Source organism: Sus scrofa, chromosome 3 (assembly GCF_054392235.1).
Source record: "Sus scrofa isolate SSC_HxYL_T2T_F1_AM1 chromosome 3, Sscrofa_HxYL_maternal_Yorkshire_Landrace_v2.0, whole genome shotgun sequence".
In the NCBI taxonomy this organism is placed as follows: domain Eukaryota; kingdom Metazoa; phylum Chordata; class Mammalia; order Artiodactyla; family Suidae; genus Sus; species Sus scrofa.
Window position 1 is genome coordinate 46,230,539 of NC_139385.1, and position 27,237 is coordinate 46,257,775.

At 64.2% G+C, this 27,237-nt stretch overlaps 2 protein-coding genes, 1 long non-coding RNA gene and 1 other non-coding gene across 12 annotated transcripts; 2 read left to right on the forward strand and 2 right to left on the reverse strand.

Annotated features, from left to right (window-relative positions):
* Positions 1–345: 345 nt before the first annotated feature.
* Positions 346–16,866, reverse strand: TRAF7 (TNF receptor associated factor 7). Of its 4 annotated transcripts, none has more exons than XM_005655169.4 (21): positions 16,801–16,866; positions 9,873–9,991; positions 9,566–9,623; positions 8,033–8,124; positions 6,152–6,268; positions 5,726–5,818; positions 5,527–5,560; positions 4,750–4,933; positions 4,528–4,656; positions 3,674–3,891; positions 3,525–3,598; positions 3,256–3,304; positions 3,049–3,176; positions 2,802–2,884; positions 2,049–2,088; positions 1,850–1,966; positions 1,644–1,766; positions 1,340–1,459; positions 1,099–1,230; positions 897–1,016; positions 346–727 (listed from the first exon to the last, which is right to left on the reverse strand). In XM_005655169.4, the coding sequence occupies exons 2-21, from the start codon at positions 9,951–9,953 to the stop codon at positions 713–715; spliced, it is 2,007 nt and encodes a 668-aa protein (XP_005655226.1). In that variant the 5' UTR covers positions 9,954–9,991; positions 16,801–16,866; the 3' UTR covers positions 346–712. The 4 variants fall into 4 exon arrangements, with proteins under 4 accessions (XP_005655226.1, XP_003124781.1, XP_084874123.1 ...); XM_003124733.5 differs by having other exon boundaries at positions 4,522–4,656; XM_085017997.1 differs by lacking the exon at positions 16,801–16,866 and adding an exon at positions 11,830–12,013.
* Positions 16,867–17,302: 436 nt separating this feature from the next.
* LOC100524077 (uncharacterized) lies at positions 17,303–20,261 on the forward strand. Its single transcript, NR_201389.1, has 2 exons — positions 17,303–17,534; positions 17,749–20,261. It is a non-coding gene; the product is annotated as an uncharacterized LOC100524077 (long non-coding RNA).
* On the forward strand, positions 17,574–17,657 carry LOC146404598 (small nucleolar RNA SNORD60). Its single transcript, XR_014842639.1, has one exon. It is a non-coding gene; the product is annotated as a small nucleolar RNA SNORD60 (small nucleolar RNA).
* Positions 20,262–20,526: 265 nt separating the features above from the next.
* Positions 20,527–26,030, reverse strand: RAB26 (RAB26, member RAS oncogene family). Of its 6 annotated transcripts, none has more exons than XM_085015629.1 (9): positions 25,652–26,030; positions 22,716–24,619; positions 22,429–22,470; positions 22,270–22,336; positions 22,062–22,114; positions 21,683–21,748; positions 21,529–21,585; positions 21,366–21,442; positions 20,527–21,282 (listed from the first exon to the last, which is right to left on the reverse strand). In XM_085015629.1, exons 3-9 carry the CDS (start codon positions 22,444–22,446, stop codon positions 21,180–21,182), a joined length of 441 nt encoding a protein of 146 aa, XP_084871755.1. In that variant the 5' UTR covers positions 22,447–22,470; positions 22,716–24,619; positions 25,652–26,030; the 3' UTR covers positions 20,527–21,179.
* Positions 26,031–27,237: the final 1,207 nt, after the last annotated feature.

The following is a 27,237-nucleotide window of genomic DNA, read 5'->3' on the forward strand; positions in this document are numbered from 1 at the left end:
CTGGATGCGCCTGGCCATCTCCCTGGCCTCCTCAGCGCGTGGCCCGGGGGCAGGCAGGTGGGGCGGGGGGTTCGGGCAGGGACCTACTGTCAGCTGTCAATAAACAGCTGAAAACGGAGCTGCCTGGCTGGCTTTTTGAGGGCGTGTACACTGGGGCAAGTGGGAGGCCAGCCTGTTCCTGGTGGGGAGGAGACGCCACAGAGAGGGCCGTTTTCCCCCCTGGGCTTGTCACCGGGAGCCTCCGGTGCTCCCACCCCAGGGTCCCTCCCACTGGCTGCTGGTGCCCGGGCACCCCAGTGTTCTCAGGCGGCCTCTCCCTCCCCAAGGGCCATCCGGACTCACAGCCACAGTCTGTGCAGCTTTTATTTCAATCAGGAAGTAATCAAATCTATATACAGTCTAAAAACAGTAGAAAAGGTGAGTAAAAAGGCCCACAGTCCACCTGGAGTCAGGACAGAGTGGGGGGCTGCTGAGCGTCGTACCTGGCACCCAGAGAGGGGCTGGGCACTGTCCTGGCAGTGACGATGACAGGGCCAAGCAGAGGGGGACTCGCTGGGTGCCGGGCAGGGAGGGCACTCACTGCCTGCCTGGCTGAGTCTGCCTGCCTGTCCCCACAGGGTGGGCAGAGACCCCCAGACCAACCATGGGGCCAGCCGGACTGGGACTGGTCTGGGTTGGGCCCAGAGCAAGCCAAGACCTGGCCCAGGTTCTGTTAGCAAGTCCAAACCTGCAGAGGAAAGGCTCCGTTTCAGGGGCCCCTTTGGGCGTCCGGCCCCAGAGCCACTTGCCATTCCTGCCTGCTGTCCCCCGCCACCCGCCCAGGGCTCCCGGCTCCCAACACCTCCCCCTGCTCAGCACGGGCCGCCCCTCTGGGTGGCCCGAACTGAGGCGCTGACCTTCACAGTGCTGTCCACGGCTCCCGAGAAGAGCCGGCCCCGGGACACAGCCAGGGCTGTCACGCTGCCCTGGTGGCGCAGCAGGGTCTGCGTGCAGATCATGTTATCCATGCTCCACACCTGGGGGCACAGGGCACATGAGGACCCGCCCCGGCCTGGCCACCGGCCCTGGGCCCCCCTCTGTTGCCAGGCCAGCTCGCACCCTGAGAGAGCGGTCGTAGGACGCACTGAAGACTTTGGTCTGGTCTGGCGTGGAGATGACCGCCAGGGCGTACACGGTGCCCACGTGGCCCGTCAGGGTTCGCACTTGCTCCTTGGACTCGATGTCCCATACCTGGGGGTGGGCAGGCAGAGGCGGGTCAGAGGCACAGACCGGGGCGGGGGGTGGGGGGCAGGGGGAATGGGCCCAGAGCTGGGCCCCAGCCCTGGGTGCCGGCTCTTACGTGGATGAGGTTCTCGTAGGTGCCACAGACGATGTGGTGGTTCGTCACGGCGATCGAGTAGACACTGCCACCAGACGTCTGCAGGACGTGGATGCAGTCGAGGGTCCGGATGTCCCAGATCTGGGGGCAAGCACAGGCCACTTGGTCCCAGCCCAGATGCCTCACCCCAGGGGTCTCTGTATGCAGGCAGCAGCACTGCCCACCCTGGGGTGTGTGTGAGGGTCTCCTTGGGCCGGCGGGGTCGGGGTAGGACAAGTGGAGTCCCGGGAGCCTGCCAGGGCGCAGGCGCTCGGGGCGGGCGCACCTTGATTGTCTGGTACGAGCCGCTGTACAGGTAGCTCTGGGCGGCCACCAGGGCCCGCACCCAGTGGTTGAGGCCGGTGAGCTCCTTCTTCAGCTTCAGCTCGGTGCCCACGATGTCCCAGACCTGGGGGAGCAGCCGTGAGTGCAGGCGGGCGAGCGAGGGCAGGCGCCGCCACCCGCCGCCCCGCCTGGCGCCCCTTGCCCCACCTTGATGGCCTTCAGGGAGCCGCTGAAGAGCAGGTTGTGCGAGGAGACCAGCGTGCACACCGGGTTGTCGTGGGCCCGGATCGTGTTCACCTTCTGCAGGTTCTGGATGTCCCACACCTGGCAGGAGGGAGGAGGCACAGTGAGCCCCAGGCTCCCGGGTCCGGGTGGGGCGTGGATGCCGCCCGCCGGCCCCACTCACGATGATGGTGCAGTCTGCAGAGCCGCTGTAGAGCCGGCACCTGGGGAGGCAGAGCCACGGTGTCAGGGCGCGAGAAGCCAGCGTCCTCGCTGACGCTGCCCGGGCCAGGCCAAGGGAGCACTGGCTCCCAGGAACCAGCAGCTTGGGCGGGGGGCCAGGGCCACCGCCATGTCCTTGAGCCCAGCCTGGGTTTTCCCGTCTCAGCGAAGGGCCCTTGGAAGTGGAGGCCCAGCCCCGTGCCTGCCTGGCAAGCGTCTGACAGCTGAGCTGAGAGGTAATTACCCTGCCCGTGTTGCTGGCAGTCAAGCTGTTGTTTCCTGTGAGCCAGCATCTCCCTCTCCCTTGCTCCCTCAGACACGCGTACACACACTCACACTTACGCCCACAACACAAAGCCTCAGGACATGAGACAGGAGAGATGTCTGGAAGGGGCTCCCTGGGGGGAAGGGGGGGTCAGGCTGGCTGCTCTGCGGGGCTGTGCCCCGGGCTCGGTTGCAGGTTGGCCGTGGTGAGTCCCCCCCTCCCTCTCTGGTCCCACCTCTGGCCCCTGCCCCTGCGGGACTCCAGGCCAGGGCATGTACAGCTTCAGGGACGGAGGGCTCACATCCTGCCACCCCGTGAGCCCACCCGCCCTGCTCGGTGTCCAGGCTGTCTCCCAGGAGGGGCAGACACCACCCTTCGAGGGCACGTGTGGCCACAGACCCAAGCGCCACGCGAGCCCTGCGGTGGGCAGACACACGTGCCTGCACTCACCCCTGGATGCAGAGTGCCAGCACGATGCCGTCGTGGCCCTCCAGCGTCTTCTGGCACTTGTAGGTGGTACACGTGTCCCACACCTGCAGAGACCGGGGGTCAGGGCAGGTCCCAGCAGGGTCAGACCAGTGGCACGGGGCACCACGCCAGGAAAGATGGCCGCTGTAGGGGGAGGGGAGCCAGTCCATGGGCACTGCCCACCCCGGCCCTGCCAGGCTGCCAAGCTCCTAGGCAGGACCCTGCCCACCTTGATGGTCTTGTCAGAGGAGCCGCTGAAGAGCAGGTCCCCCACTGAGTAGACGCAGAGGCACCAGACCGGGCCCTGGTGACCCACGAAAGTTCCTTTGCACTTGAAGATCTGCTGCGGGTCATAGGCTGCAGAGAGGGAGGGAGATGGGTGAGGGGCCCGCGGGGGCCTCCGGGACAGCAGCGGGAGCGGCAGGCGTGTACTCACATCCTAGGATGCCCGTGTTCAGCCGCGCGTTGATGTGGGACAGCTCGTCCTGCGAGGCCCAGAGCAGAGCAGAGAAGGGGTGGGCGGGGCCCCACGACCCTCCCGGGGCCCCAGGCCTGGGCTCTGCGGGGGACGGGCAGGTGCAGCGGAGCCACCCTCCCCAGGACAGACACCGAATCCTGAGCGGGCACAGGCCCCCTGCTGGGACCCAAGTGAGAGCCGGTCCTGAGTCTGTCACCCCACCTCCCGGCCCGGCCCCACCCGCTCACGTTCAGCATGGACGCGTCTCGCCGGAACTCCATGAGGTCCTCACTGAGCTTGCTCTGGTTTTCGTCCAGGACGTCTGCGCAGCAGGGGAGAGGGCGTCAGGGACCAGGAGCAGGGGCTGCCCCCCTGCCCCCCCGGGCCGGGTGCTCACCGAACTTGAGCTCCAGGTTCTTTTCCAGCTGGTCTATCTTCTCCGAGAGCTTGCCCAGCATAGAGCGCAGGAAGGCGATCTCCTGGTCCTTCTGGGCCAGCGCCACGTGCATCTCGTGGAAGCGGTCGTCCGTCTGCTGCAGGAACTCCTTCAGGCCCTCGAAGCGGCAGGTCTCTAGGTGCGTCTCATATGTGTCCTGGTTCCCGATGAACGTGCACCTGGAGGGACAGGACAGCTGCTCTGCCCACCTGCCACCCAGCTGGACCCCTCCCTCTGCCTCCCCAGCCGCGAGAGTCTCTCTCGAATCCCATCTCTGTGCCCCCTGCACCCCGCAGGGCCCACCGTCTTCTCCACAGCTGCGCCCACCCATCGTCCTGCAGCCGCCCCGCAGTCTGACCACTCGCTCCTGCTCCAAGCTCTTCAAGGGCTTCTCCACCTCACCCTTGGAGCCAGCCGCTGCCTCTTCGCCCAACCCCTGCTCTCACCTCCACCCTGCTGGTCCAGCTGCCGGAAGCCCTTGCCCAGGTCTCTGCCTGACTCGTGCCCACGCATGCATTCGTTCTCAGCTCAGGCCTTCCCTGACCACCCCCAGCTCCCCGACCACTCTGGCCCCTGTCTCCCCGCGGGGCTCAGGTCTCCTTCTCGGCACCTGTACCTCGGTCTGTAATTACACAGTCGACGGTGTGGCTCCCGCTAAGGCCGTCTCCCCAGCACCCAGCACTCAGGCGGATCGCCACCAAGGTTTGCTGAAGGAGGGACCGTGAATGCCAGCCCAGGCACGCCCCCCGCTCCGGCCCGCCTGCCCACGCCCTGGGGGCAGCCCCGTGCGCCCACCCCCGCCCACTCACCCGTACTTGGAGTGGGGACACTTGATGTGCTCGCACTCCTTGAGGTGGGCCTCCAGGTTCATTTTGAGGAGGGGCGGGCAGCTGGGGTTGTTGGGGCACCGCACCGGCCTGTAGTCACAGCTGCCCTCGTGGTCCCTGGGGGAGGTGGCGCGTGGGGCGGGGGCTGAGTCCCCAGAGCTGCTGGGCCTCGGTCCCCCGGGGGCGGTGGGAACGGAAGGGGGCACTTACTTCCGGGCACTGAGCTTGATGGTGAAGGGGCACCCCCGGGGGTCCACCTCGAAGACCGTGGGCTTCCCGCCGCCCGCCGCCCGACAGCCGTGCCTGCAGTGGATGAAGAGCTCGCCGATCTGCTCGGCCACCGCGATGTTGTTCACCACCACCGTCAGCTTGGCGTTGTCCACGGGACACTTCTCTGGGGGGGACGGCACGCTGACCCCACAGGGCACCCAGCCGCCCCCCCCTCCCCCGCTGCGGCGCTGCCCCGGGCACTGGGGCCAGGCTGTGCTGGGGGACCGTGCCTGGGTGAGTGGCAGGCCTGGAACACGCCCCCCCCCGGCTGGATGGGCTGAGCCTCTGCCAGGGCCCCTCAAGAGAGGACGGGGCTGCGAACCTGGGCCCCCAAGAATAACCCCTGGGCGAGCAGGTGTGACAGAGGCCTCTCAGTTGACCTGAGAGCCTGGGGCAGGGGCCAAGAGGGCTGGGGCAGAGGATGGAGGGGCCAGGCCTGCCCAGCCGCTGTGGCCTGAGGCAGCGAGGTGGGCGGCCTTGACAGTGAGGGCGACAGAGAGCAGGCGCTGAGCCTGGAGGCCCCGACCCAGGTTCTGCAGCTCTGCTTGTCAAGGTCTCGAGCCTGAGCCTGCCCTAGTGGTCACCTAGAAACCGGCACCATGGGACAACCAGACAGAAGCCGCTGCACAGCCAGGGGCACCAGCACTACCGGGCCGGGGCTGGGCCGCCACCCCCCGCCCCGTGGGGAACAGGTGGCCGGGCCAGGGCCGGACCTACCTGACTTCAGGGCGCATCTTCGACAGAAGGTGTGCTGTGGAGACAGAGGGCGGATTGGGGCGTGGCTGCAGAGTTGCCCCCACCCCGTGCCCACTACAGAGGGACCTGCCGAGTGGCCAGGCCAGGCCTGTGACCAGAGGCCGAGGCTCCGGGTGGAAGGGGCCTCAGAGTGGGGCCCTGGGCCAGAGGGCAGCCTCACCCCACATGTGGTAATCACAGGGTCCTTGAACACATTGCAGCAGAGCTGGCAGCACAGCTTCACCGAGGGCTGCTCAGCAAACACCAGCGGCTCCTAGAACCAAGCAGGGAAGGGTGAGGGTAGGGCTGGGCTGCAGGCGCAGGGTGTGTCCTGTGGGGAGCCTGCTGAGCCCCAGGGCTGGGCCCCCAGCTGCCCCTGCCCTGGGCTCTCCCTGGGACACAGACGAGCGAGGGCCCTGTTCTCTGTTCCCAAAGCTGGTTGCGGGGCAGCCCCTGGGGTTGAGTGAAAAGAACGGGACGGGGCGGGGGAGGAAACGCGGCCTGAACGCCAAGTCCCCGACGTGGACGCGTGTGGCTTGGGGGCCCCGACCACCCTGCAGCGAGGGTCCCAGCACAGTCTCCTGAGCCCGCCTGGCACTGCACCTACCGGCTCCTCGTCCTCCTCTGGCAGCGAGAAAGTGGAGCGCAGGGACATGCTGGACTCGGAGTGCAGAGAGCGGACGGAGATGGCCGAGTCGGAGCGGCGCGGGGTGCTGATGGGGGGCTGCGGCGGGGGCGGGCGCCGTTAGCTGGCGGAGGGCGGGCCGTCCCAGTGGGTGCGGCGCAGCCCACGGCCGCCGTGGGTGCGGGGAGCCGGTGCAGCGGCCCGGCCTCCGCCTGCCCAGTGGCCCCGGCCCTGGGGTGGCCCTTGCCACCTTTCTTTGTGTAAACGGAGAGGCTTCCTGCGATTCAATTCCGCCAGGACGCGCTTGGCCTGCTTCCTGCTTCCCGCTTCCCGTGAGGAATGTGGGCTGCACGGGGGGCACCTCCTCCAGCCAATCCCGGGGCAGGAGCGGCTGCGGCCCCTAGACCGCTGAAGGCCAGGGTGCGGGAGACTGGCCGGGAGAGGCTGTCCACCTGGCCAGGGACACCAGCCCAGAGGAGCAGGGACCCCCACGCACCCACAAATCCCAGCGGAGCTGAGAGCAGGAGGGAGGCCATGGGTGCTTGCCTCCGCCTGAGCTGTAAGGACACGGATCTGGGGGGAGGTCCCGGGGCAGGGAGCACTGCCTGTCCCTTCCCGCTGTGCTAAGAACCCTCCAGAAGAGCTCTACCAGAGCCCTTGCTGCCCACCCCCCGCCCCCGCCCCGAAGCCTCATTCACAAGCCATAAACCTCCTGCCTCTACGCCTCCCACCTCCACCCCCCACCTCCACCCCCGGCCACCCTCTCTTGGTGCCAGCCTCCCTGGGGCCTCTGTGGGTCTGGGGACTGTCGGATGGTCCCCTTCCTGCTGGCCCCGGAGTGTGGGACCCACTGCGGGCAGAGGGAGGCTGGCTGGGCAGTGCCAGCTCTGCACAGAGGCCTGTGTCCCCAGTGTGCCCACAGACAGGCGCCTCCCTCACCAGGGCAGTGCCCAGCTCCCGTCACAGCATCCCAGTGGCATGTTTGCATGGAAACGCCATGTGAGACACAAGAGGGGAAAGTCAGAGAAAGTGAGTCAGATCATCCCCAGCAGCAGTGGAGACCAGAGGCCGAGGGCAGGTCCAGGCTGGAGCTGGGCCAGACAGCGGGGGCCAGCCTGGCCACTCCCCCTGCCCAGCTGCTCCGTGCGCGGCTCCCACTCCTGCTGAGTGGAGGGGATGCTGCAGGCTCGGGCAGGGGGCGAGGCAGCTGGCCCTAAACTACTGGGGCTGGGGAGGGCCCAGCTCCCCAGGGCGAGCAAGGGGTGGCCTATGGGGGCCCAGCAGCCAGCAGAGACGGTGCCAGGTGGCCACGGCTCAGGGCCCTCACGGCATGTGCCCCCCTCCTTAAAGCCACCAAGACCCGTGGATTCTAGAAACCACAGGCAAGAGTAATTCACTCTGCAGGCCCCGTGCCGACCCCCAGCTTGGGCCTGTCCATCTATCCCCACCTGCTGGGTCCTGTCTCCCTTGTCAGGCCTTCCACGCTTGAAGCCCCTGCCTCTACCTGGCACCCCACCTACTCACCCTTTGCTCAGCAGCAGAGGAAGCTTTAGGAATGGGGGTCTGATCTTGTTACCCTCCTCCTGCGGCTCCCACCCGCCTACCCCCCACGATGGAGCCAAACATGCCTCGACCTGACCTGCAGGCGCCGCACCCCCAGCCCAGCCACCCTGGCCGGCCGCCCCTCTCAAACCCAGTCACCGGTGCTCAGGCCTCAGGGCATCTGCAGGTGCCAGGCCCCTGCCTCACCAGCTCGCCTCACCCTCAGCCTTGAGCTCAGGGTGCTCCTTGCAGCTGGGCCTCCACCTTCAGCTCCCCCCGGGACCTGGGCCCAGAGGGAGGGTGAGCGAGGCGCAGACCTACCATGCTATCCTCCTCGTCCCGTGGGGAGTAGGCCAGGGAGCTGGACGAAGAGGGCGTCCTGCGGTGCTGCTTGTACGTGCTGGTCCCATCGGCTGCAAAGAAGAGGCCGAGGTGCTGTGAGCGGGGGGCCTTGGGGGAGCCCTGAGCACCAAGGCAGGCAGGGGGCTCCTTCGCAGATGGGCCAGGCAGGGCTGGAGGCTGGGCGGGGGTCGGGGAGGCTGCAGCTGCCTCCCCGGGTCCACCCAGTGCCTGGAGCTGCGTCGCCGGGCTCTGCCTACCTCGGACACTCCCAGCCCTGCCACCCACAGGCAGGCTGGGGCTGGGGTGGAAGGTCTTCTTTCAGCCTCTACAAGGGGCACTGTTTTGTCTGAGCCTCAAGATAACCCTGCCAGGTGGGACCTCGGGTACCTCAGTCCCAAGGGGGAGCGTGCGGCGGGGGGGATCGGGACCTCTCAGCGGGTACGCAGTGGGGCCAGGATGGCGGCCTGGTGGCCCAGGTCCCCTCTTCTCCTATGTCCTCCCCTAGTGTGGCCAAAACAAGGAACCGACCACGGGAGGCACATGCCCGCCTCCTCCTGATGTCACCTGGGCTGCTCAGAGAAGACAGTGGTCAGGGGTCCACGTGGGAACAAGAGCCACCCTGCAGGCGGGAGCCAGAGGCCTAGAGTAGCCACCACTGGGCCCCCGCCAGGCCCAGACATCACAACAACCAGCCCTGCTGCTCAAGATCCAGGCTTCGACGGGCTGCCCTGTGACTGGGCCTGCTTCCCTGTCTGTAACGAGGGAGGCCAGGCGAGGCAGCCGTTCGTGCCCGGCCATTGCCTCTGACCACTGCTGCCACTGAGGGGCTGGCCGGGTGGGACAAGGGACAAGGGCGGGACAAGCCCTGTCCCTCTCTGCCTGGGAGCTTTCGACTGCCATGACAGGGTTCTACGTGGCTTTGAAAAGTAGATGAGAAATTAAGGAACAGTTAACTTGGGTGATGCGATTAGGAGGGAAGTCTGTCTGCTTTTTTCTAGGAGGGAACATCCAAGGAAAAAAAAGGGTTTCAAAGCAGCTGAGGCGGTCACCCAGTGGTAAGGCGCCCGTGTGAGCAGATGCACGTGGTGGCCTGGTGACGCTGCTGCCGAGTGCGTCCAGAGGATAACAGGGAAACACAATTAAGAAGCTCATCAGCCCCTGCTGTGCTCCCGTGAGGGGCAGAGAGCTGAAAAGGCAGAACCGGAGAGGCCGCAGGCCTGGTCTGCAGGTGCCTCACCACCTCCCGGAGCCCGGCGCTGGGGTGCACCCTGGCATCCAACTCCCGAGCACCCATGAGCGCTTCCCCAGCCCCACGCCCAGCACGGACCCCAATCCTGACCTTTTATAGGCTGCTAGGAGCCTGGGTGGTCAGGGGTCACTCAGCAAGGAATGGGCGTGCCAAGTGGTGCAGGGGAGGTCGGGTGGCAGGCGCAGGGGTCGGGGGAGCACGTGGCAGCAGCTGGGAGTGGGGCGCAGGACCCGACTCCCCAGCCCAGCCTTGCCGGGGCTCACCTTTTGTGATGGTGGTGACCGCTGAAAAGGCAGGCCCGAAGGTCGTTTCCATTCTGGTCTGGAGAGAGAACAGACGAGACTTGACCTTGACCCCAGACAGGACGTGGACACACACAGACATGTGCCAACAGGCTCTCCTGCTGCCGAGGCCATGGGCGCGCACAGACTCAGACACGCCCGCCGTGCCCACGGCATTGCCCATGCAAGCGAGCGCCACGAGGGGCAGGGACTGCTCGGGAAGCTCCTCTGGGCTGGGGTACGCGGGGTGTGCATTGAGGCAGACCCTACCCTGAGGGTGTCCCCTTACCCCGGTGGCGGTGTCTGGGGTGGGAAGGTTGGCAGGCCCTGCAGAGAAGCGGTTGTAGCGGGCGCTCTTGCCCGCGCTCATGCTCTAGAGAGGCATCTAGGGTCCTCGGGCAGCGTCCCCTGTGAAAGGAGCACAAATGAAGGGCTTTGGAGATGGCGCCGTGGCCCGGTCAGCTGGCAGGGCCCGCTGCACACGAGGCCCGCGCTGGCCTCTCCACCACCGCCAATACTTACAAGGGTGGCTCCGCAGGCAAAGTTCCTTCCCCACCCTCGTCCCAGGTGAGCTCAGGCCAGAGCAAGGGCGGAGGCTCCCATGCGCAGCCGACACTTGGTCCTCCCTTGCTTTAGGCTTAGCCCTTTGGAAAGGCCCACCAGCTCCATCCCAGAGCTGAGAATCCCCCCACCCTGCTCGGCCTGGTCCTCTGGCTCTGAGGCCCCAACGTGCCTGGGGCCACGGCTGGGTACACACAGCACGACTAAGCCACATGCTTGGCAGCTTGGGATCCGGCCCCGCCAGGATTCCCCCCTATCTGCAGGACGGCGGGGATGCTGGCCACGCCCCGAAGAACCTGTCAGGTTGGGGTAACCTGGAGGCCAGCCCCTCACCAGGCTCCTCACACAGAGAGAGCCCCTTTGGGCAGGGGGAGGGTGACGAGTTCCCCCTCTGGACCTTGTACAGGTCACCCACCCCCGGAACAAGGACGGCCCCAGGTCTCATGGGTAGGGTGGCAGGGAGAAGGCACACTGGGACTCATCCCAGGTCTCCGGGGACTCCCACCCCCCAAGAAGAGAGGCCAGGGTGGGCCCTGGGAGAGCTGCCCGGCCCGGCTGTATCCACAGACGAGGGAAGAGACGAAGAAAATGACCCAGAGGCAGCTCCCACTGAGCGGCCTGTGTGACACCGGGACCCACAGCAGCCAGTGGCCAGGAGCACTGTCTCCCCACGGCAGCCAGCTGTGCTTAGAGCCGCAACGCCCCAGCTTGAAGCCAAACTCCCCACGAGGAGGAAGGCCACAGGCTCAGGCCCGCTATCACCAGGCCTGCTGTCACCAGGCCCGCCTGCGCTCTCCCCCACCCCGGAAACCCTAAGCAGCAACCCCTGGACTCCATGATACAAGCAAGCCCGCCTCCCAGTCATTATGACAGCTAGGTTCTTGCTCTCAGGGGCCACGTGGCAGCCAGGGGCCCCCCCCGTGGCCTGGAGGTCCCCCAGATAGAAAGGGCTGCCAAGCCCTCCACCCAGCAGGAGAAGGCGGGACACGCTCTCTGCATCCCCCAACCCCCAGGTGAGTCCAGCAGAGTGCACCGCACAGTTCAGCTGGTTCCGGCACTTTCCACACCAGGCCCTCAGCTAGCGATGGCCATGCCCCCCTCACCGCAAAGTGTGAGCTGGGGCCCACTCAGCAGTCCCCCAACCTGGCCTGCAGGTCTGCAAGGAGCAGGTGGGCTCTCAGGCCTGTGCCCTGCACCGTGCCCCCTCCCTGCCCAGCCCCTGCTGTGTCCTGCAAATGCCACCTGCACCCAGCCTCCCGGCTTTAGGACTCCGGCCTGGACAGGGCAGCTCTCGGGCCCTCTGAGGGCCTCATGGGTCCGGAGAGATACGGGATCCTGAGAGCTTGGCCCTGTGCCCCAGCCCAGGCTCCTGGTGCTTGTCCTCTCATGGGCAGTGCCAGGCCCTCAAGTAGAGGCGCTGAAAACAGGCCTGTCCAGAGGCCCCACTGCCAGCACAGCTGCCGGCTTAGTCTCCACACCAAGCAGGGCGTCTCGGGGGCTGCCCTGCTTCGGGTGAGGACACCCCGAGCTGGGGTGAGGCCCAGACAGCAGGATGTGGTGACTCGCCCCCATCAACATGAGAAGCTCCGCCCTCCTGGGAAACCCGAGGTTGGCTCCTGCCCCAGCACCACGGGGTGCCCACTGTGGGGAGAGGTGTCACAGGGAGGCCACTGGCCGACACTGACCTGGATTCTACCCTCCATCTGCTCCCGCCACCGCAAGCTGTCAGGCCAAGAGGCCAGCTGCTGGCTCCAGGGAACAGCGCCCACAGTCTGGGTGGCTGGGACCCCAACAGGCACTCCCCCTGGGATGCAGCCAGCCTGCCAGCCCCCGTGGGTGCTGAGTGCCCAAGCACCCGTTGCTGCAGTCGGGGAGAGCGGGCGGCTGGCTGTCCCGCCTTCTGAAGTGAGGTCAACAGAAAGGCACGCGGGGCTCGCAGGGCAACATGCAAATTGACTGGAAAGTCCCCAGATGGCCACCAGCAGCCAAGAGCCGTCAGGCCCGTGGCGACAAGGATGCAGGACCCAGTGGCAGACGTCAGGCTGAGCGGCTGTGAACCCAGCTGAGCAGTGAGGGAAGATGGAAGGGAAGCGTTTCCCGGTTCACAGGGTTCAGCCCGGGCAGGGTGGGCGGAAGGCAGAGATTGCAGCATCCAGGGCATCTCGGATTGAGCAAGACACCCGCCACCGGCCTCGGGCAGGTCCCGGGGCGGGGGCAGGGCTGTCTTTCGCAACGGCAGTCTTCCTCTGGCCCCGGGGGCCCCAACCCCAACACATGGCAGCCCAGCCCAGGGCTCCCCTGGCTGAGGCCATGGGGCGGCTGGGCCCAGTTGTCCCGGAGGGGTGCCCTGCCCTTCAGGGGAGCTTTGGACCCAAGAATCCTCAGCCAGCTCAGACCTGTGGGAGACCGGGGTTGGGGGCGAGCCCGGCTCCCCTCCCCAAGTCCTTCCACCTCCGGGCCGGCCAGGTCCCTGCCCTGCCTGTTCCCTGGTCCCCCAGGAGGGTCCAGCGGAGGGGCTCAGAGGTTCTCGCCCTCAAAGAGAAGACCTCCAGGTCTGAATGCAAATGGGGCTGAGCCTCCGAGTAAGGCTGGGGGGAGAGGCGGACCACGTAGGGTCTCCTCCCTTGCCTGAGCCTGGGTAAAGGCTCAGGGGTCCTTGTCCACCCACATCCATGTCTAAGGGGTGCCCTCACCACCCAGTGTGGAAGCAGAGACCCACCTGAAACACCCCAGCCTCTGCACTTCGCCTCCCACCCCCTACCCCTTTTCTTCAGAAAAGCGCCCCCCCAAGTCCCCTTCTCCAGCAGCCTGTGCAGGAGGACAGCCCGGCTCAGGAACTGCCTCAGCCTGCCCCCTGGGGAAGCCCAAAGGGCCCTGCTGGGGCCTCACCCCCAGGAGTGGGGGACACAACCCCCTTTCCCTTGGGAAGTGCCCAGAGGGGGTGTGGGTCAGGCCTGGTAGGGGTCCCCCCCCACTTGGGTCCCATGGCCGGGCTGGCCATGCTGGAGCTGGGTCCCCTGAATGGCACATGCTGAGCCAGCCAGGGGGGAGACAGTCCTATAACCGCCACCCGTTTGGTGATGGCTGCCCCAGGGAAGGGCACAGGGGCTCAGGACTCCTCAGCCCCTCCTGCCATGGAGCTGTGGGTGGCCAGCTGGCTGAACTGCGACAAGGCGCAGCCCCTGCCCTGGGCCCCCCGGCTCCAGCCCCGGCCAGGCTGCCAGATCCAATCGTCAGGCCCGGTTGCCATAGCAAAGCCACACACTTCCCTGGGCTGTTCCCTGGTGTCCCCTTAACGTGGCTTTTCCATGCCGAGCAGGCAGGGTGTGATGTCACAGATCCCCTAGCAGCTCAGCAGGCCTTGATGTGAGACCCCCGGCCTCCCTCCCTCCCAGCGCTCAGCCCAGGCCTTGGCCCTCACTTTGATGCCCTTCCCCTGGCACCCAAGCCCGGGCTCCACGGAGGTTTCAAAGGGGCCAGACCAGACACCTGCTGTAGCCTCCTCTCCCTGGCATTCTGCCCTCCTGCACCCTCCATCCAGCTTCCTGGCCTCTCCTGTCCAGGTCCAGCCTCCCCAGCCCCCTCTGCTGGAGGGAGGGACTCTCCCCTGCTCTGCGGCCTGGCCTTGACCCCGACCTGGCAATGGGGATGGATGCCTTCCCTCCCCCACCCCCCTTGGTGCCAGTCTCCCAGTCCTGTCCTTTCTCCCCGCATCTGACAGCCATGTACAGGTGGGGACCTGGCCCAGCCAGGAGGACATCCATGGGGCTTCCTGGAGGAAGGGGTGGCCAGATCCAGAGCAGGGACAGAATGTCCTGGAAGAGGCAGCATCCATCCTCCGATCTCAGCGCCCAGCTGCAGGGCCACGTCTTCCTGCCCAAACCCTCCCTCCAACTCAGTGCCCAGCCTTGCCCCGACTACAGGGGAGGAACTGGAAAGCCAGTCCCTGGCTGTCCTAAATCCGTGAGTCTGAACCCATGGAGACAGGACCTGGGCCTTCACCCGAGAGCCCAGTGGCTGGCAATGCAGGCCCCAGTCTGTACCTCCGTGCGCCCTTGGCCGTTTTCTCATCACTCCTCTGTGCCTTCTGTCTCCTGCGATTCCCTGTGGAGGTCGGGGAGTGCAGGCCCAGTCCCTGGACCAGGGCCCCTCCTCGCCCAGCCACACCCTCCAGCCCCTGCTGTGGCACCACCACGCCCTCACCCTCAGGTCCTAGTCTTGGCCAGGCTGCTCCTCCCACCCAGGTACCCTCCCTAGGTGCTCCCTGGATCATTCAGCCCCTGAAAGGCATCCAGACAGCCCGCCCCCTCCTGCACAGGGCGGCGGAGGGCCAGGTGGGCACAGTGACTTCAGCCCCAGCCCCACTGCCCAGTTCCAGCTTTGTCTGATGCCACGCTCCTCCCAGCAGCAACCATTCCCCTTCTGCCCCAGGGCCGCCCGGCACACACAGAGGGCATCTGTTGAGAGGGCCTAGTGGGTCCCTCTGGCCCGAGGCCTGAAGTCCTAGGTGCCCACCCAAAAGTGTTTGAGTTCAAATCCCACTTTTTGCCCTTAAGCAAGTGTGTGACTTCGAGCCAGTTGCCTGCCTGGTGCTCAGATTTCTCACCCAGAAAATGGAGCGGATGTACCCAGGTCTGGAAGGGACTGGGAGAGAAGCCATGCCCATCAACAGAGAAGCCTCCACTGGCAGCAACTCCTTCTTGGGAACTGAAAACGGAGGCCCAGAGGCTACCCCAGGTTCAGCCAGCCACGGAGAGAGGTCACGCGGAGGTGGACCAAAGCCGTGTCCCTTCTGTTTCCCCTGCTGCCACCGGCAAATCAAGGAGCCCCACCATGCATGTAAGCCAGCCCCACACCAAGCCAGGCCAGCGAGTGGCTGGAACACGGGGTATGGGCTGCCGAAGCCTCCCAACCACTCTGGCCCTTCGACTGTGTCTCCTTCCATCCCCCGAGCTGCCCATTTCTTTGTCCAGCCAGCTGGCCAAGGGGCATGCCCACTGCATCCCAGGCCCTATGCTAGAGAGAGGGGACATGGGGACAACTGACAAAGACTCTGACCCTGGGGAAGCTAGGAGCCTGGTGGGGGAGGCAGAGGCTTGGAAGTGGTACTGAGCTCTCTTTGACCTGCCAAAGGCACTCTTCTGTGGGTTCCTCTTTCTCCTAAGTCGATACCGAAAACTCTGATCTTCTCCATTCCTTTCCAGAAAGACACAGCCACAGCGGACTTACGGAAGGGAGCCTCAGTTTGGGGCCCTGCCTTCCCACCAGTTGTCTCATTCAGTCAGGCGGCCCATCTCCCTGCTCTCCCCCAGAAGGAGCATCTGGCTTCCTGGAGATTATGCTGCGATAGGATGCAGGCACCTTGAGACACAGGGACTGGGGCTTCCATGGGCAAACCTGAACGCCCAGAGCAGTGCCAGTGGGGATTTGTGATGGGGGGGGGCAAGAAAGGAATGAGGAAGAGGGAGGCCACGCACTTGGCCAAGGCCCAAGCCAGGTGAGAGGGCCTACGTGTGCTTGGGGGGGGGGGGGCGACCGGAGAAGGGTGGGCTGACGGGCTGGGCAGCACAGGGCTCTGAGCAAGGGGCGCAGCGATGCTGAGTGGCACCCTTCCCCTCCTCCCAGGGCAGGGTGCCATCCGGCAGGACCCCAGACTCGGCCCCAGCTGATGGCCCTGGCCTGGCTCAAGACAACCAGGCCAGGTCAACAGACTTGGAGAGAGGGCCCCACCCCCCTCTTCCCAGCCTCCTCACTCTCACCGACTTCCCCACTGAAGCCAGCGGGCCTCCTCCACACACAACCAGAGGCTTCTTACTGGACTTAGACCTGATGGCCGCTCTCCTGTGCTGGATCTCCCAACAGCCTCCCTTGTCAGCACAGGACAATCCCCGTGAGGCCTCCCCGACTTCACCTCTCCCTCCTTGCTGGTGTCTGCCAAGCTTTCTCACTCTAGGCCTTTGCATCTCTTGCTCCCTTTGCTCAGCAAGCCCTTCCAGAAACTCCCCAGGCCAGACAGACTGCTCACTGCACCGCCCCCTCCCCAAGCCATTCAAGAGCCCCCCAGGACTCTCTCAACGCCAGGTTTCTTTCTTTCGCGGCACTTATCACAACCCCTCAGGACTGTCTCTGTGTATGGTCAGTCCCCCCCACTTTCTAGATCCCTGCTTCTCAAAGGGGGAATGCATGGAAATGTTTGGAGACATTTTTGGTTGTCGCATTGAGAAGGACAGGATACTGGTTTCTAGAAGGTGGCGATCAGGGACGCTGCTCAACATTCTACAAGGCACGGAAGGGAATGATGGCCACGAAGTGTCAAGAGTGGTGAGACTGAGAAACCCTGCGCTCAGAGAAACCCTAAGAGCCTAAGAGAACGAGGGTCACACTCTCCGTAGTCTCCCGGCGCCTATAACAGTGCTGGGCACCCGGCGGCGATCAGTAAAGGCAGGAAGAAGGAATGAATAAGGAGAGTATGGAGGAAGGGAGCGAGCGACGGACCAGCTGATGGACAGACAGGGAGATCCCGGCGGGCCTCAGCCCCGCCCCCCAAACGCGACCCCCCCCCCCTTCCCGGGCCCCCAACACGCCCTCTCCCCCCGGCCCCACCGCGCGGCCCCAAGGCGCGAGCCCCAGACCCAGTACGCCGCGCAGACACTCACCCGCCCGTGGCCGCTCGAGAACGGCAGCACCACCCTCCCGCTTCATCGTGCCCCTCGGCCGCTGTCCGGGAAAGGGACTGGACGCTCGAGCCGGAAGCGCTCTGGCGCTGCGCCCGCCGGGATTCGTAGTTCCCTGGCTCCCGGGACCCGCGGCGGCAGCCTTACGGGAGGTTCTTAAGAAACTATGACTTCCGGCGGGCTCTGACGTCGCAGAGCCGGATTGGTGACTTCGGAATCACTCTATGTTGCAGATCGGAGTCTGATTGGTTTTGTACATCCGTCGTTCACAGTTGGGTTCAATGGCCTCTGCAAAAGGGTGGAGTTTCGGCTGTCAGGTCCAGGAGACCGCCCCCAAAAGAAATGCCAAGGCGCGATTGGTAGAGACCGGGGAGTAGAGAGCGGAGCGTATCAGCGGTGAGGAGGGCAAATACTTCCGCCCGGCTTGCCCAATCGCAGAGGTGAGGCAGTTTCTATAAAAGCTTGAGCCTCGCACCCTCGCATTCTTTCGGAATCAAGGAAGAGATCGGTGTGCTCATTCTTCCTACCTCTGTGCACCACGGTCCCGGGAGGACCTGGGCCCGAGGTGGGCCGCGGAGGTGGCCTAAACCCGCCGGCCGACCTAGCCCCCAGGTCCAGCCTCCGTCTGAGCTCCTCCGTGGCCCTCAGCATTCTATACGTTCCTGCCCCCACTTCCCAGTTCTGTCCCGAACCTCCAGCGGTACTTCTCCCTACAGGTAAGGCTGGGCTGGGCCTGCTTACTCCTTTCAGCTCTGAGCCTATGATGAATTGCTTTGACTTCTGACACCTCGTATGAAAGCTGCACGTGCAGTCTGATTATTTTTGCAAGACTGAGGCTTCAGGGTGAGCGCCCTTAAAAGACCTGGGGGTGAAAACAGGCCTTGGCAGAATTGGGTTTCGGTCTACATTTGGGCGCTGTCTGTCTTTCAGGAACATCGGTGACCTGGCAGAAGACTGCGAGGCAAATCATCCATGGGGGCCTGGTTAATAAGGTGGGAGTCCATGTCTGTCCAGAGTGCTCAGCAGTGAAGCAGAGGTGGTGAGTTGATGGGAACGCATGTGTTTCACTCTCACACCTGTTGGTGTTAGGAACGGAAACCAGACCCGGGTGAGTCAGAACAGGGCATTAATCATCGTCCAAAACAGGACGCCTGCTCCCAAGGAATAGGAGGATAGAGCTCCCTTGAGATCCTATACTTTGCTTTCGCCACTGAGGCACTCTGAGATCCAGAAACATCTGCCCTTCAGGCATATGCCATCTCACTGGCACATTTCCAGAATGAGGCTAAAACCCGGGACAACCAAAGGTGGAAAGGTGATACACCTCTATATGCCTCAGGACCTCAGGCCCTAATCACATACTGGAAGGAGGGATCCCCTCCTCCCAACTGCAGCCCCCTTGGAAAGGGCCATAACCGGTCACCTCTCCACCCCTACATTGGTCTGTGTTTCTGGACCGGAAAGCTGGATAGACCACTCCCCAGCTAAGGCGAGCTCCAGGAGAGACCAGTGGGATTCCCCACTACACCTGCGAGCCACTTGGAGACTTCCGCTAGCCCTTAAGCCTCGGCTAAGTAGACATGTCCCTCGTGATCGGCAGTAGACCAGGCCTAGTCTCTGGACCCACCCCTGGGAATGGGGACCAGTCTCCTAGCAACACTTAGACCCTCGCAAACCATACCTGCTACCCAACTGAACACTCATAGTTGGTATGTCCAGCCCGTCCCTGGACATTCTGGGCCACTGTTCCAGCCCAACTAGTTGCCAAAATCCGACAAACGCCCCTGGCAGAGGAGTGGCATTTGGGGCAAGGGGAGAACATTTTTTTGCCCTTGGTGTCAACAGTTGGTGGCATTAAAAGCCAAAGCCTCTGCTTTTTCTCCCAAGTGAGTTTTTTCCCAGCTGACTAACTTGCCCCAGGAAACCTTCCCCATTTGCGCTGAGAAAAGTGGGCCTGGGAAGCATGCAGAGGTCTGGGTACGGGGTAACCTTGGCCATCAGGACCAGGAAGCACAGGGCCATGGAGGGTCTGTCAACTTGAACTGAGGCCCTGTGACGCTCCCAAAGCTGACACTATCTGGCTGTCTTCGCTTAAGCTTTCCTCTAATGCCGTCAGCCTGTCCTCGAGCACTCTCTTGTTTGGGACGACGCAAGAATCACAGTGTCCTGGCTCCTCAGCCAGACAAGGTCACCACCCCAACAACCTAACCTTGCGGTGGGAACCCAAATGAAAGGCCCTCTACCCTGAAGATCAGGCCCGAAACGCCTCCTGACACATAAATCCATTCCCGAGTAGCCTCGCAGCTGCAGGCTTCGCTGCCAAGAGGATGAGTCTCACCAAAATCTCAAGGGCTTTATCCGCTTTCTCATCAAGGACCTGTGCCCTGGGGGACGGGACTATCTAAAGGAAAAATGCTGGACTTCCTGTCCTGGCTCAGCGGTTAGTGAATCCGACTAGGAACCATGAGGTTGCGGGTTCAATCCCTGGCCTCACTCAGTGGGTTAGGGATCCAGTGTTGCCATGAGCTGTGATGTAGGTCACAGATGCGGCTCAGATCCCGCGTTGCTGTGGCTGTGGTGGAGGTCGGCGGCTACAGCTCCAGTTGGACCCCTAGCCTGGGAAATAGGCCGCATGTGCAGCCCTTAAAAAGGCAAAATTAGAAATAAATAAAAACAAAGGAAAAATGCTGCTTCTGCTATAATCAGTCAGGGCTGGTCCAGGAGTGCATCAAGGGTACTGGCATCCTGGGGTTTCCCACCCCGTGGCCTGGCTCCAGCAGTTCCAGACCAAGGATACTAGTCACCCCTAGATGGCTGTTGTTCAGTGTCTGAGTGTAGCAAGAGTCGGGGTGCCCCATGCTACCAGGAAGTAGCTAGGTCACTTGTCGCCCAAGTTCCCCAAAGAATTGGGTCCCCTGGAGTTCCTAGAATCCGACTAGGAGCCATGAGGTTGCGGGTTGGATCCCTGGCCTCACTCAGTGGGTTAGGGATCCGGCGTTGCCGTGAGCTGTGGTGTAGGTCGCAGACGCAGCTTGGATCCCGCGTGGCTGTGGCTGTAGGCTGGTGGCTACAACTCTGATTAGACCCCTAGCCTGGGAACCTCCATATGCCACGGGCAGGGTCCTAAAAAGATAAGAAGAAAAAAAAAAAAGAATTGGGTCCCCAAGCTCTTGAGGGAGGAGCGTGTCAGGTGGAATCAGCCCTAGGGATCTGGTCATTCAGCAAAGGCAGGAAGCCTATGGTTACATAGGTGCGAGGTGAGGGGCCTTCTGGGAGACTTGCCCGCAACCCACTCCCCAGGCAGATGGGGCGTCCTGCCAGAAGATCCAATAGGCCCCACGCAGATGAGGCCTGCGCGGGAGCGAGGGGATGCAGAGGAAGCCCGGGGCCTGCGCTCTCACGAGGCCAAACTTTCTCTTCAATAAACACGATTACACTTTCTGACCTTTTTGGTGCATCCGCTGCTTCAATTCACTTGATGAGAACCCAAATGACAACACAGCTGTAACGTTTGTGCCCCAGACGCCGCCGCGGGACCCCTGGCCCCTCCTTGGCCGGTCTCGGTAACAATGGAAGGTTATACCACTGACTGCCACCTATGTGGACTGCCTTCTCCTATTGATGGTAAGGCCAAGAAAGATTTTTTGTGTGTGTGCCTTTGCCCTGGGGTGGGACCCCAGGCATCATTTTCTTTGAATGGACAAGGCAGACATTCCAGAAAACTTTATTCACTAAAACTGGAAACAAAAGCTCTCCATTGAAAGACTGACCTGGAGATGTTAGTACAAGGTGGAGTGGCCTGACCGTGCCAAGTACAGGCCTCAGGGCCATGCCCAGTGTCCCTCTGCCAAGATGGTAGCAGCAAGGGCTGCCAGTCCTAGTTTCCTTGGCACTTCTGTGATGTCCCACGTGCCCTTCACAGCATCACAAGGCCTCCTGGGGGGTGGGCTGGCAGCAGGCTGCTCTGGTCCTTGGCGTGAAGCGGGCGCCGTCTGCCCAGGCAGGGGCAGGAATGCAGCTGAAGATGTGGTTCTCAGGGCGTTAGGCACTGTACACGTGCAGGCACCCGGTGCCCACGAGGGGGCAGCAGAGCGCCATGGTCTGGAGGCCCCGGCGTGCCCCTCCCATGCAGAAGGTGGTGGCTTTTCTGTGAAGGCCTTGGGGGCAAGGACCATCTGGCGTCCCGCAGCCCTGGTGTGTTGACCACACCGAGGCTCCAGATGGCTGCCCAGAGGAGGGAAGGGCCATCTTGGCCTGAGATTGCTGGACGCCGTGGGATTGACGGCTGGCCGGTGAAGGCAGGGTGTGTGGTTCTGTCCGGCCTTCCAGGCAGATGCCCCAGTGGCCGGGCCCAGCCGGCTTCAGGGTCTGCAGCAGGAGGCCCCCCGGCCCTCCCTCTTGACATAGTCATGGAGCTGAAAGCGAGGCTCGCTGGGGGCCTTGGTCAAGCGCTGCTTCAACTCCCTGTGGGGCAGGGGCGGTCATGGAACAGGGGGGCCTGTACCCCCAACACGGAGGTTCAGACCTTGGGAACTGCCGAGACTTACTTCGCTACGGCCGTGAAGGCCAAGTCCACATTGAGGCCCGTCCTGGCACTGGTCTCCATGAATGGCAGCCCAAACTCCTGCAAAGAGCCGTGGGCAGCCTGGCAGGGCAGCCCAGGCCCGCGGCCCCGGGGGTGCTCCCCGCTGCCCACCCAGCCCCACTCACCTTGGCCAGCTGCTCCCCGTCCTCCCTCCTCACCACCCGCTCCTGGGCAGAGTCCACCTGGCACAGGAGTCCGAGTGAGAGCGGGTCCTGGGCTGGCTCCCCGACCGCCCTCGCCCCTGCAGGGCCGGTGGAGGAGGCCGCCTGGGCTGCTCACCTTGTTCCCCAGCAGCAGGAGCACCACGTCACGCTGGGCGTACTCCTGGATCTCCGTCAGCCAGGCCTGTGGGTGGAGAGCTGAGGCCAGGCTGGGGCACCCTGTGCCCCTCCAGGACACCCGACAGCGGCTGACAGGAGGGCCCCAGAGCTGGTGCCATGCAGGGGTGACCCAACATGGGTCGCCTAAGGTGGGGAGCTGGAGGGTTAAGGTCGCCCGGGCCCTCGTTCAACCTGAGCAGCCATACTTGGGCCACCAGGAGCCCATAAGAGCTGCCCCTTCCCACTGTCAGGGTCCTCAGAACCCTGATGCCCTCTGTTCCTGAGGGAGGTTGGGGGCTGGGCAGCCTGTCTTCCCCACTGGGATGGAAGCCACTGACCTGGATGCTGTCAAAGGAGGCCTTGTTGGTGACATCATAGAGCAGCAGCAGTGCTGGGGGTAGAGGGCCAGTGAGGACTGCAGCAGAGCCCCGAGTGGCCCCCTGCCACCCCCCCCTCGGGCACTGCACCCTCCACACTGCTGCTCCTCACACCCAGGGCACCTTCCTCCAAGCAGAAACCTAGGGAGTTTGGCCAGCCCAAGCTCACCATGAGCGTCGCGGTAATAGGCGTGGGTGACACTCCGGAACCTCTCCTGCCCAGCAGTGTCCCAGATCTGCAGCAAGAGCCCCGGTCTGGTGGTCAGGGCTGCCCAGTCCCTCCCAGGTGCCCTTGCCCTCAATGCCCGCCTCCCCCGTCACCTCTCACCTGCAGCTTCACCTTCATTCCATCCACGTCCAGAATTTTGTTCTGCAACACAAGCAGCCAGCTCCAGCGAACACCCGGGGCTGAATCCATGGATTCAGTGGGGCGTGGGCATAGATGGATTCCCAAGCGTGGGCGGACAGGCAGCTCCAGGGCTGAGGGCCCCCGGCACGCCTCGGAGTTAATTACCCTGTGGGCCCCTCAGCTGCTGGGGTCTGCCTCCAGTGCCCACCTCTGGCTCTGACTACCTCACTGCCCTCCACCCTCTCTTGAACCCAAGTCCCACATACCTCCTACGGTGACCCGAGCACAGAGGGTGCCTGGGCTGCTTCCACGCAGGTGGTTGTCCTCATGGGCTTGGCGATCGCTACCCTCTAGCCAGCTGTGTCCAGCTTGGGGCCACGTATCTACTGCCCTCGAGGGTCCCTTGTCCCCACAGACCCCAGTCAGTCCCTGAGTCCTGTTGCTCTGTGCCAGCCCCTTCCGCCTCTGCAGTGCCGGGCCCCAGCCGGCCTCCCTGTGCCCACTGCACCCTGCACGCTGCTCACAGGGAACCAGCCCCTCAACTCTGCACAGGCTGCTCCTTTTGCAAGTGGCTCCATTTGCCAGGTGCACGACTTCTTGGAAGTCACCCACTGTTGAATCTCAGGCCTGTTCCCCCTCCACAGAGGAGACAACCCGGGGGTCTTGTCACACGGCTGCCCTGATTATTTTATGAGTGACTTCGTGCAGAGCAGAGAACCGAGACTGGCCCAGAGGAGAGCTAAAGTGTTTGTTAATTTAAAAACTCTCCCCGCCTGGACGGTGGCTCCCTGAGGATGGGGGCCAGTGCCGTGAGCACGGGGCCGGAACTCAGGGGGTGGGCGTGACGCACTCGCTGGCAGGCAGCGCTCCCTGGCTGGGCCCTCCCAGTTTGGGACCAGAGACAGGGAGTGGCCCAACCCTGGTCCCCATCTGCCAGGGTGGGGGCGGGGGCTGCTAACCGCCAGCTGAGGCCCTGGTGGCAGGAACGTCACCACCTCCCTCTTCAGCAAGCTCCTGCCGTCAGGGTGCTTCCAGGTCTCTGGGAAACCAAGCCCAGCCATCTGCCCAGCTGCAGGGAGCCTGGGAGGGCATCCCACTTTCCCCAGTGCCCCCCCCAACGGGTGTGAGCTACCACACCTCACCACCTGCCCCAGAGCCGAGAGGGAGGTGAGAAGGGGGAGGTGAGGCCAGAACAGGCAAAGGACCAGCCTAAACCTTCCCCTTCTGGCACCTCCACCCTCACTTCATCCCAGGGGACTTGAGGGGATCTTTCCCCCCCAAAACAGGCTAGAAAGTGGCTCCCCAGACTGGAGCGAGCCCCGCTTCCCAGTCCCCAGTATGGCCCTCCCTCCCAGCTTTCTGCCGACTGGGTCTAATTAAAGAGTGAGAAAAATGCAAATTTGGGATTTGCTGAGAACACACCAGCGGAGTTGAGACTGAAGCCAGGGCCCTGCAGCTAAAGCTGTGGCCTCGTCATTCCCCCGTGACCCCCACGGGCCTCTGGGATGAGGTGAGGAGGGCCCTGGCAGGTGGTAGCTTTTCCCCTGAGCCTCCTCACCCAAGGGCAGGGACTTGTCCCCTACCCTGGGCCAGGTGTGTGCTTGGGCTCCATGGCCACATCTCTTGTAAGTCCTGGGCACGACCCTCTGTACAGTGGAGCCACCATGCTGGCCTCCCAAGTGGACATGGGTCTTGAGTTCCCACCACCTCGGGGGCACCAACACCCACCTCCCCCAAGGCACTCGATACAGCCCCCAGGCTCATGCCAGACCGGGACAACACAGGGATACCATCTCCGCTTCGGTCAGATAGAGCCACACTGGACTCGAGGACACTTGGGGTGTCAGGGGCAGACTGCTTGGTGGTCAAGGTGTCCCCCACCTCAGCCACCTTGACTGTGGGTGCCGGCTGGTCCAGCCAGGCGCTCCATCTTGTCCATGCCACAGGGATACTGGAGAACCAGCTGCCTAAGGGTGTCTTGAGAACCAGTGAGCTGGTGTCCAGGCCCAGAACATGGCTGGGCCTGGTCAGTGCTCGGGACACCAGCCTCCACTCTTACCCGGAAGTCAATGCCCACGGTGGAGATGAAGGTCCCTGCCAGGAAAGCCCCATCCTTGAAGCGCACAAGCAGGCAGGTCTTCCCCACGCCCGAGTCCCCCACCAGCATGACCTGGGACACGAAGGCAAGGCAGAGGTGACCTGGGTGCTGGCCCACCCAGAGCGGAGTCTGGCCTTCCCTGAGCTGGCCAGCTGTGGGTGAGGGACAGGCGTGGAGGGGGCTTTCTTAAGTCTTCAGGTCCAGCAGGGCCTGGGGGAGACACAGGACTGGATGTCCAGCTTGTACCTCGAGAAGGTTCTGTCCCCTCTCATCACAGTGGCCCATCTTAACCAGTGGGGAGTGGAGGCAGCTGCCTCCATCCAGGGCACAACCTGGGCACCAATCTTGATCTGGAAGGGGTGCATTTGAGGCATAGTGGGGAGCAGAACCTGAGGGTTGGCCACTGGGGACTTTCTGAGGGGTCCGTGGGGGCCTCTGTGCCAAGGGGCTTCTTCCAGTCCCATCAAGATTCTAGACGATTTTGTCAAATGAGGGCAGATCGTGGCATGAGGAGGGCCCGGCCACGTCTGTGACAGGGAGGGGCAGTCAGGCCTCCTCTTCTCCCCCAGCCTGTTGCCGAAGGCTCCCAAACCCAAACATGGGCCTGCCACCGCAGCCCCCCACAATTCAGGAGCTTCTGCTTTGGCCTGAAGGCGGCCCCAGCGCCCCCCACCCAACTGGCGAAGCTCGCAGTCTCTCCCGCTAAAGAGAGGAGACCCGTAGACCCGGGGGTGAGCGAAGGCAGCATATGGGAAATGACGAGCCTGGGGCCTGGGTGCGGGCGGGAGTGTTCGGGAGCAGGGAGCGGACACCTGCCAGGCTCTGACTTCCGCAGAACCCCTTGTCCGCCCTGCCAGCCGGGTGAGGGGTTGGGGGTAGGGGACCGGCCTTGCCATATGTTGGGTATCCCAAACCTGGGTTTGACAGCTGTGTGCGTGTGTGCGATGCAGCGCGCCAGCCATGCCAGCTGCGGGGTGCCGCTCCAGCCAGCTCCGCACTTAAGGTCCACAGGGCCCTGCACCTTTTCCCGGGACCCCCTCCCTGCTCAGCTCCAGCCGGACGCCACCTGCTGCGCTCGCATTAGGCTGGGGGTGCCACGCTCACCTTGAAGGCGACGTCGTAGATGTCGCCGCCGCCGCCAAGCGAAGACCGGCCGGGCTGCGGGGGCCCGTTGGGCGGCGCCTCCGGGCCAGCGCGCGCAGTCTCGGGGCGCACCGGCCGGGGCCCTTTGGCCGCGGGCAGTGCGGAGGTAGCGGGCGCGCTGCCTCCCTTGCTCTTGGGGGTCTTTTTCCTGGACATGGCGGGCGGGCTGGAAGGCGCTCAGTGCGCTCCCGCTGCAGCCGAGGCGCCCTGGGCCGCCCTGCTCCCCGCGCCCTCGGGGCCAGACCGGGACCCGAAGCCGAAGCTGTCCCGCAGCGGCGGCGGCGGCGGCGGCGGCATCCCGGGCGCTCTGCTCTGCGCCGCCCCGCCCCCGCCGCCCCACAGCCCCTCAGCCACTCAGGCCCGGCCTCCTGCCGCCGCCACCAATGGCCGCTCAGGGGCGGGGCCATGCAAAAGAGCTGGCCGCCCTGGAGGCGGGGTCAGGAGTCCCGAACGCTGCCCCGGGGATGCGCGGGGTCCCGGCGCCTCTGCCGGCTGCGGACGGCTCCCGCCCCGCTCTGGTCCCGGGGACGCCTCTCCGTAGCTGCGAACGGCTGCGCGGGGCGGTGGGCCTGGGTGAGGGAGCACCTGGCATCCTGGCGCTCCTCTGCTCGCTGTGCGCCACTCCGTCCCGCCCTGCTCCTTGCCCACTGCACCGCCTCCGGGCCTGGACGAGGAGAGCGCAGTGAGGTGTGGGCACAGAGGCAGTGGGCTTGCATGGGATGGGCACCCTACAATTCTGTCGCTTCTCAGCCTGAGATGAGGCACCTCCCCTCTCCCTTCCAGGGCGGGCGGGTCCAGGAAGCTCCAACGCTTGGCAAACAAACCTGGGGCCCAGCTGACAGCTGGTTATCAGAGACAGGACACAGCCGCCAGGCTGAGCCCACAGGGCGCTCTCCCCTGCATCTTCTGCCCGCTGGGCCAAAGCTTTGGGATCCTTGGGGAAAGGGAAGTCAGTGCCACAGCCAGCCGCAGGACCTCTGAGAGTCCCCTCTCCTCTGGCTCTGCCCTCAGAGGTTAAGGAGGTGGGAGGCCCGTCCACCTTCAAGTGCTGATTGTCCAAGCCCCGTGCTGACCCCCAGCAGACCCTCCTCCAGGGCCTGACGCCCACTCCCCACCTGGGCTGCCCGGAGCTGAGTAGCAGGACTCCCACCCAAGACGGTCTGGGATTTGAGAACGAAGCTGAGGTGGTCGTGGAGCCCTGGCAGTGGTGGCCCAAGATGCCTCTCTCCCAGGGCTCGGGGGCAGCGGGTGCACACAAAGGGCAGCGCCCCGCTCTGTACTCCTCTGTCCTGAGATGTTCCACCTGTCATCAGGACCCTGGGCCTTCAGAGACTTGAGCCCTCGCAGCTGGTCAGAGCTCAAGCAATTAGAACAGGAAGAAGCTGCATCTCAAGCTCCGAGGTCTGGAGAAGCACAGATGCAAGGACATTGCCGAGCAAAGCATTTCCTTGAGAGGGCCTGGCAGGGCCCTGCCCAGGAGAGGCTGTGGAAAGCTGCCCTTCACTGAGTGCCACTGTGTGCCAGGCACGTGTCATCTTTAAAACTCT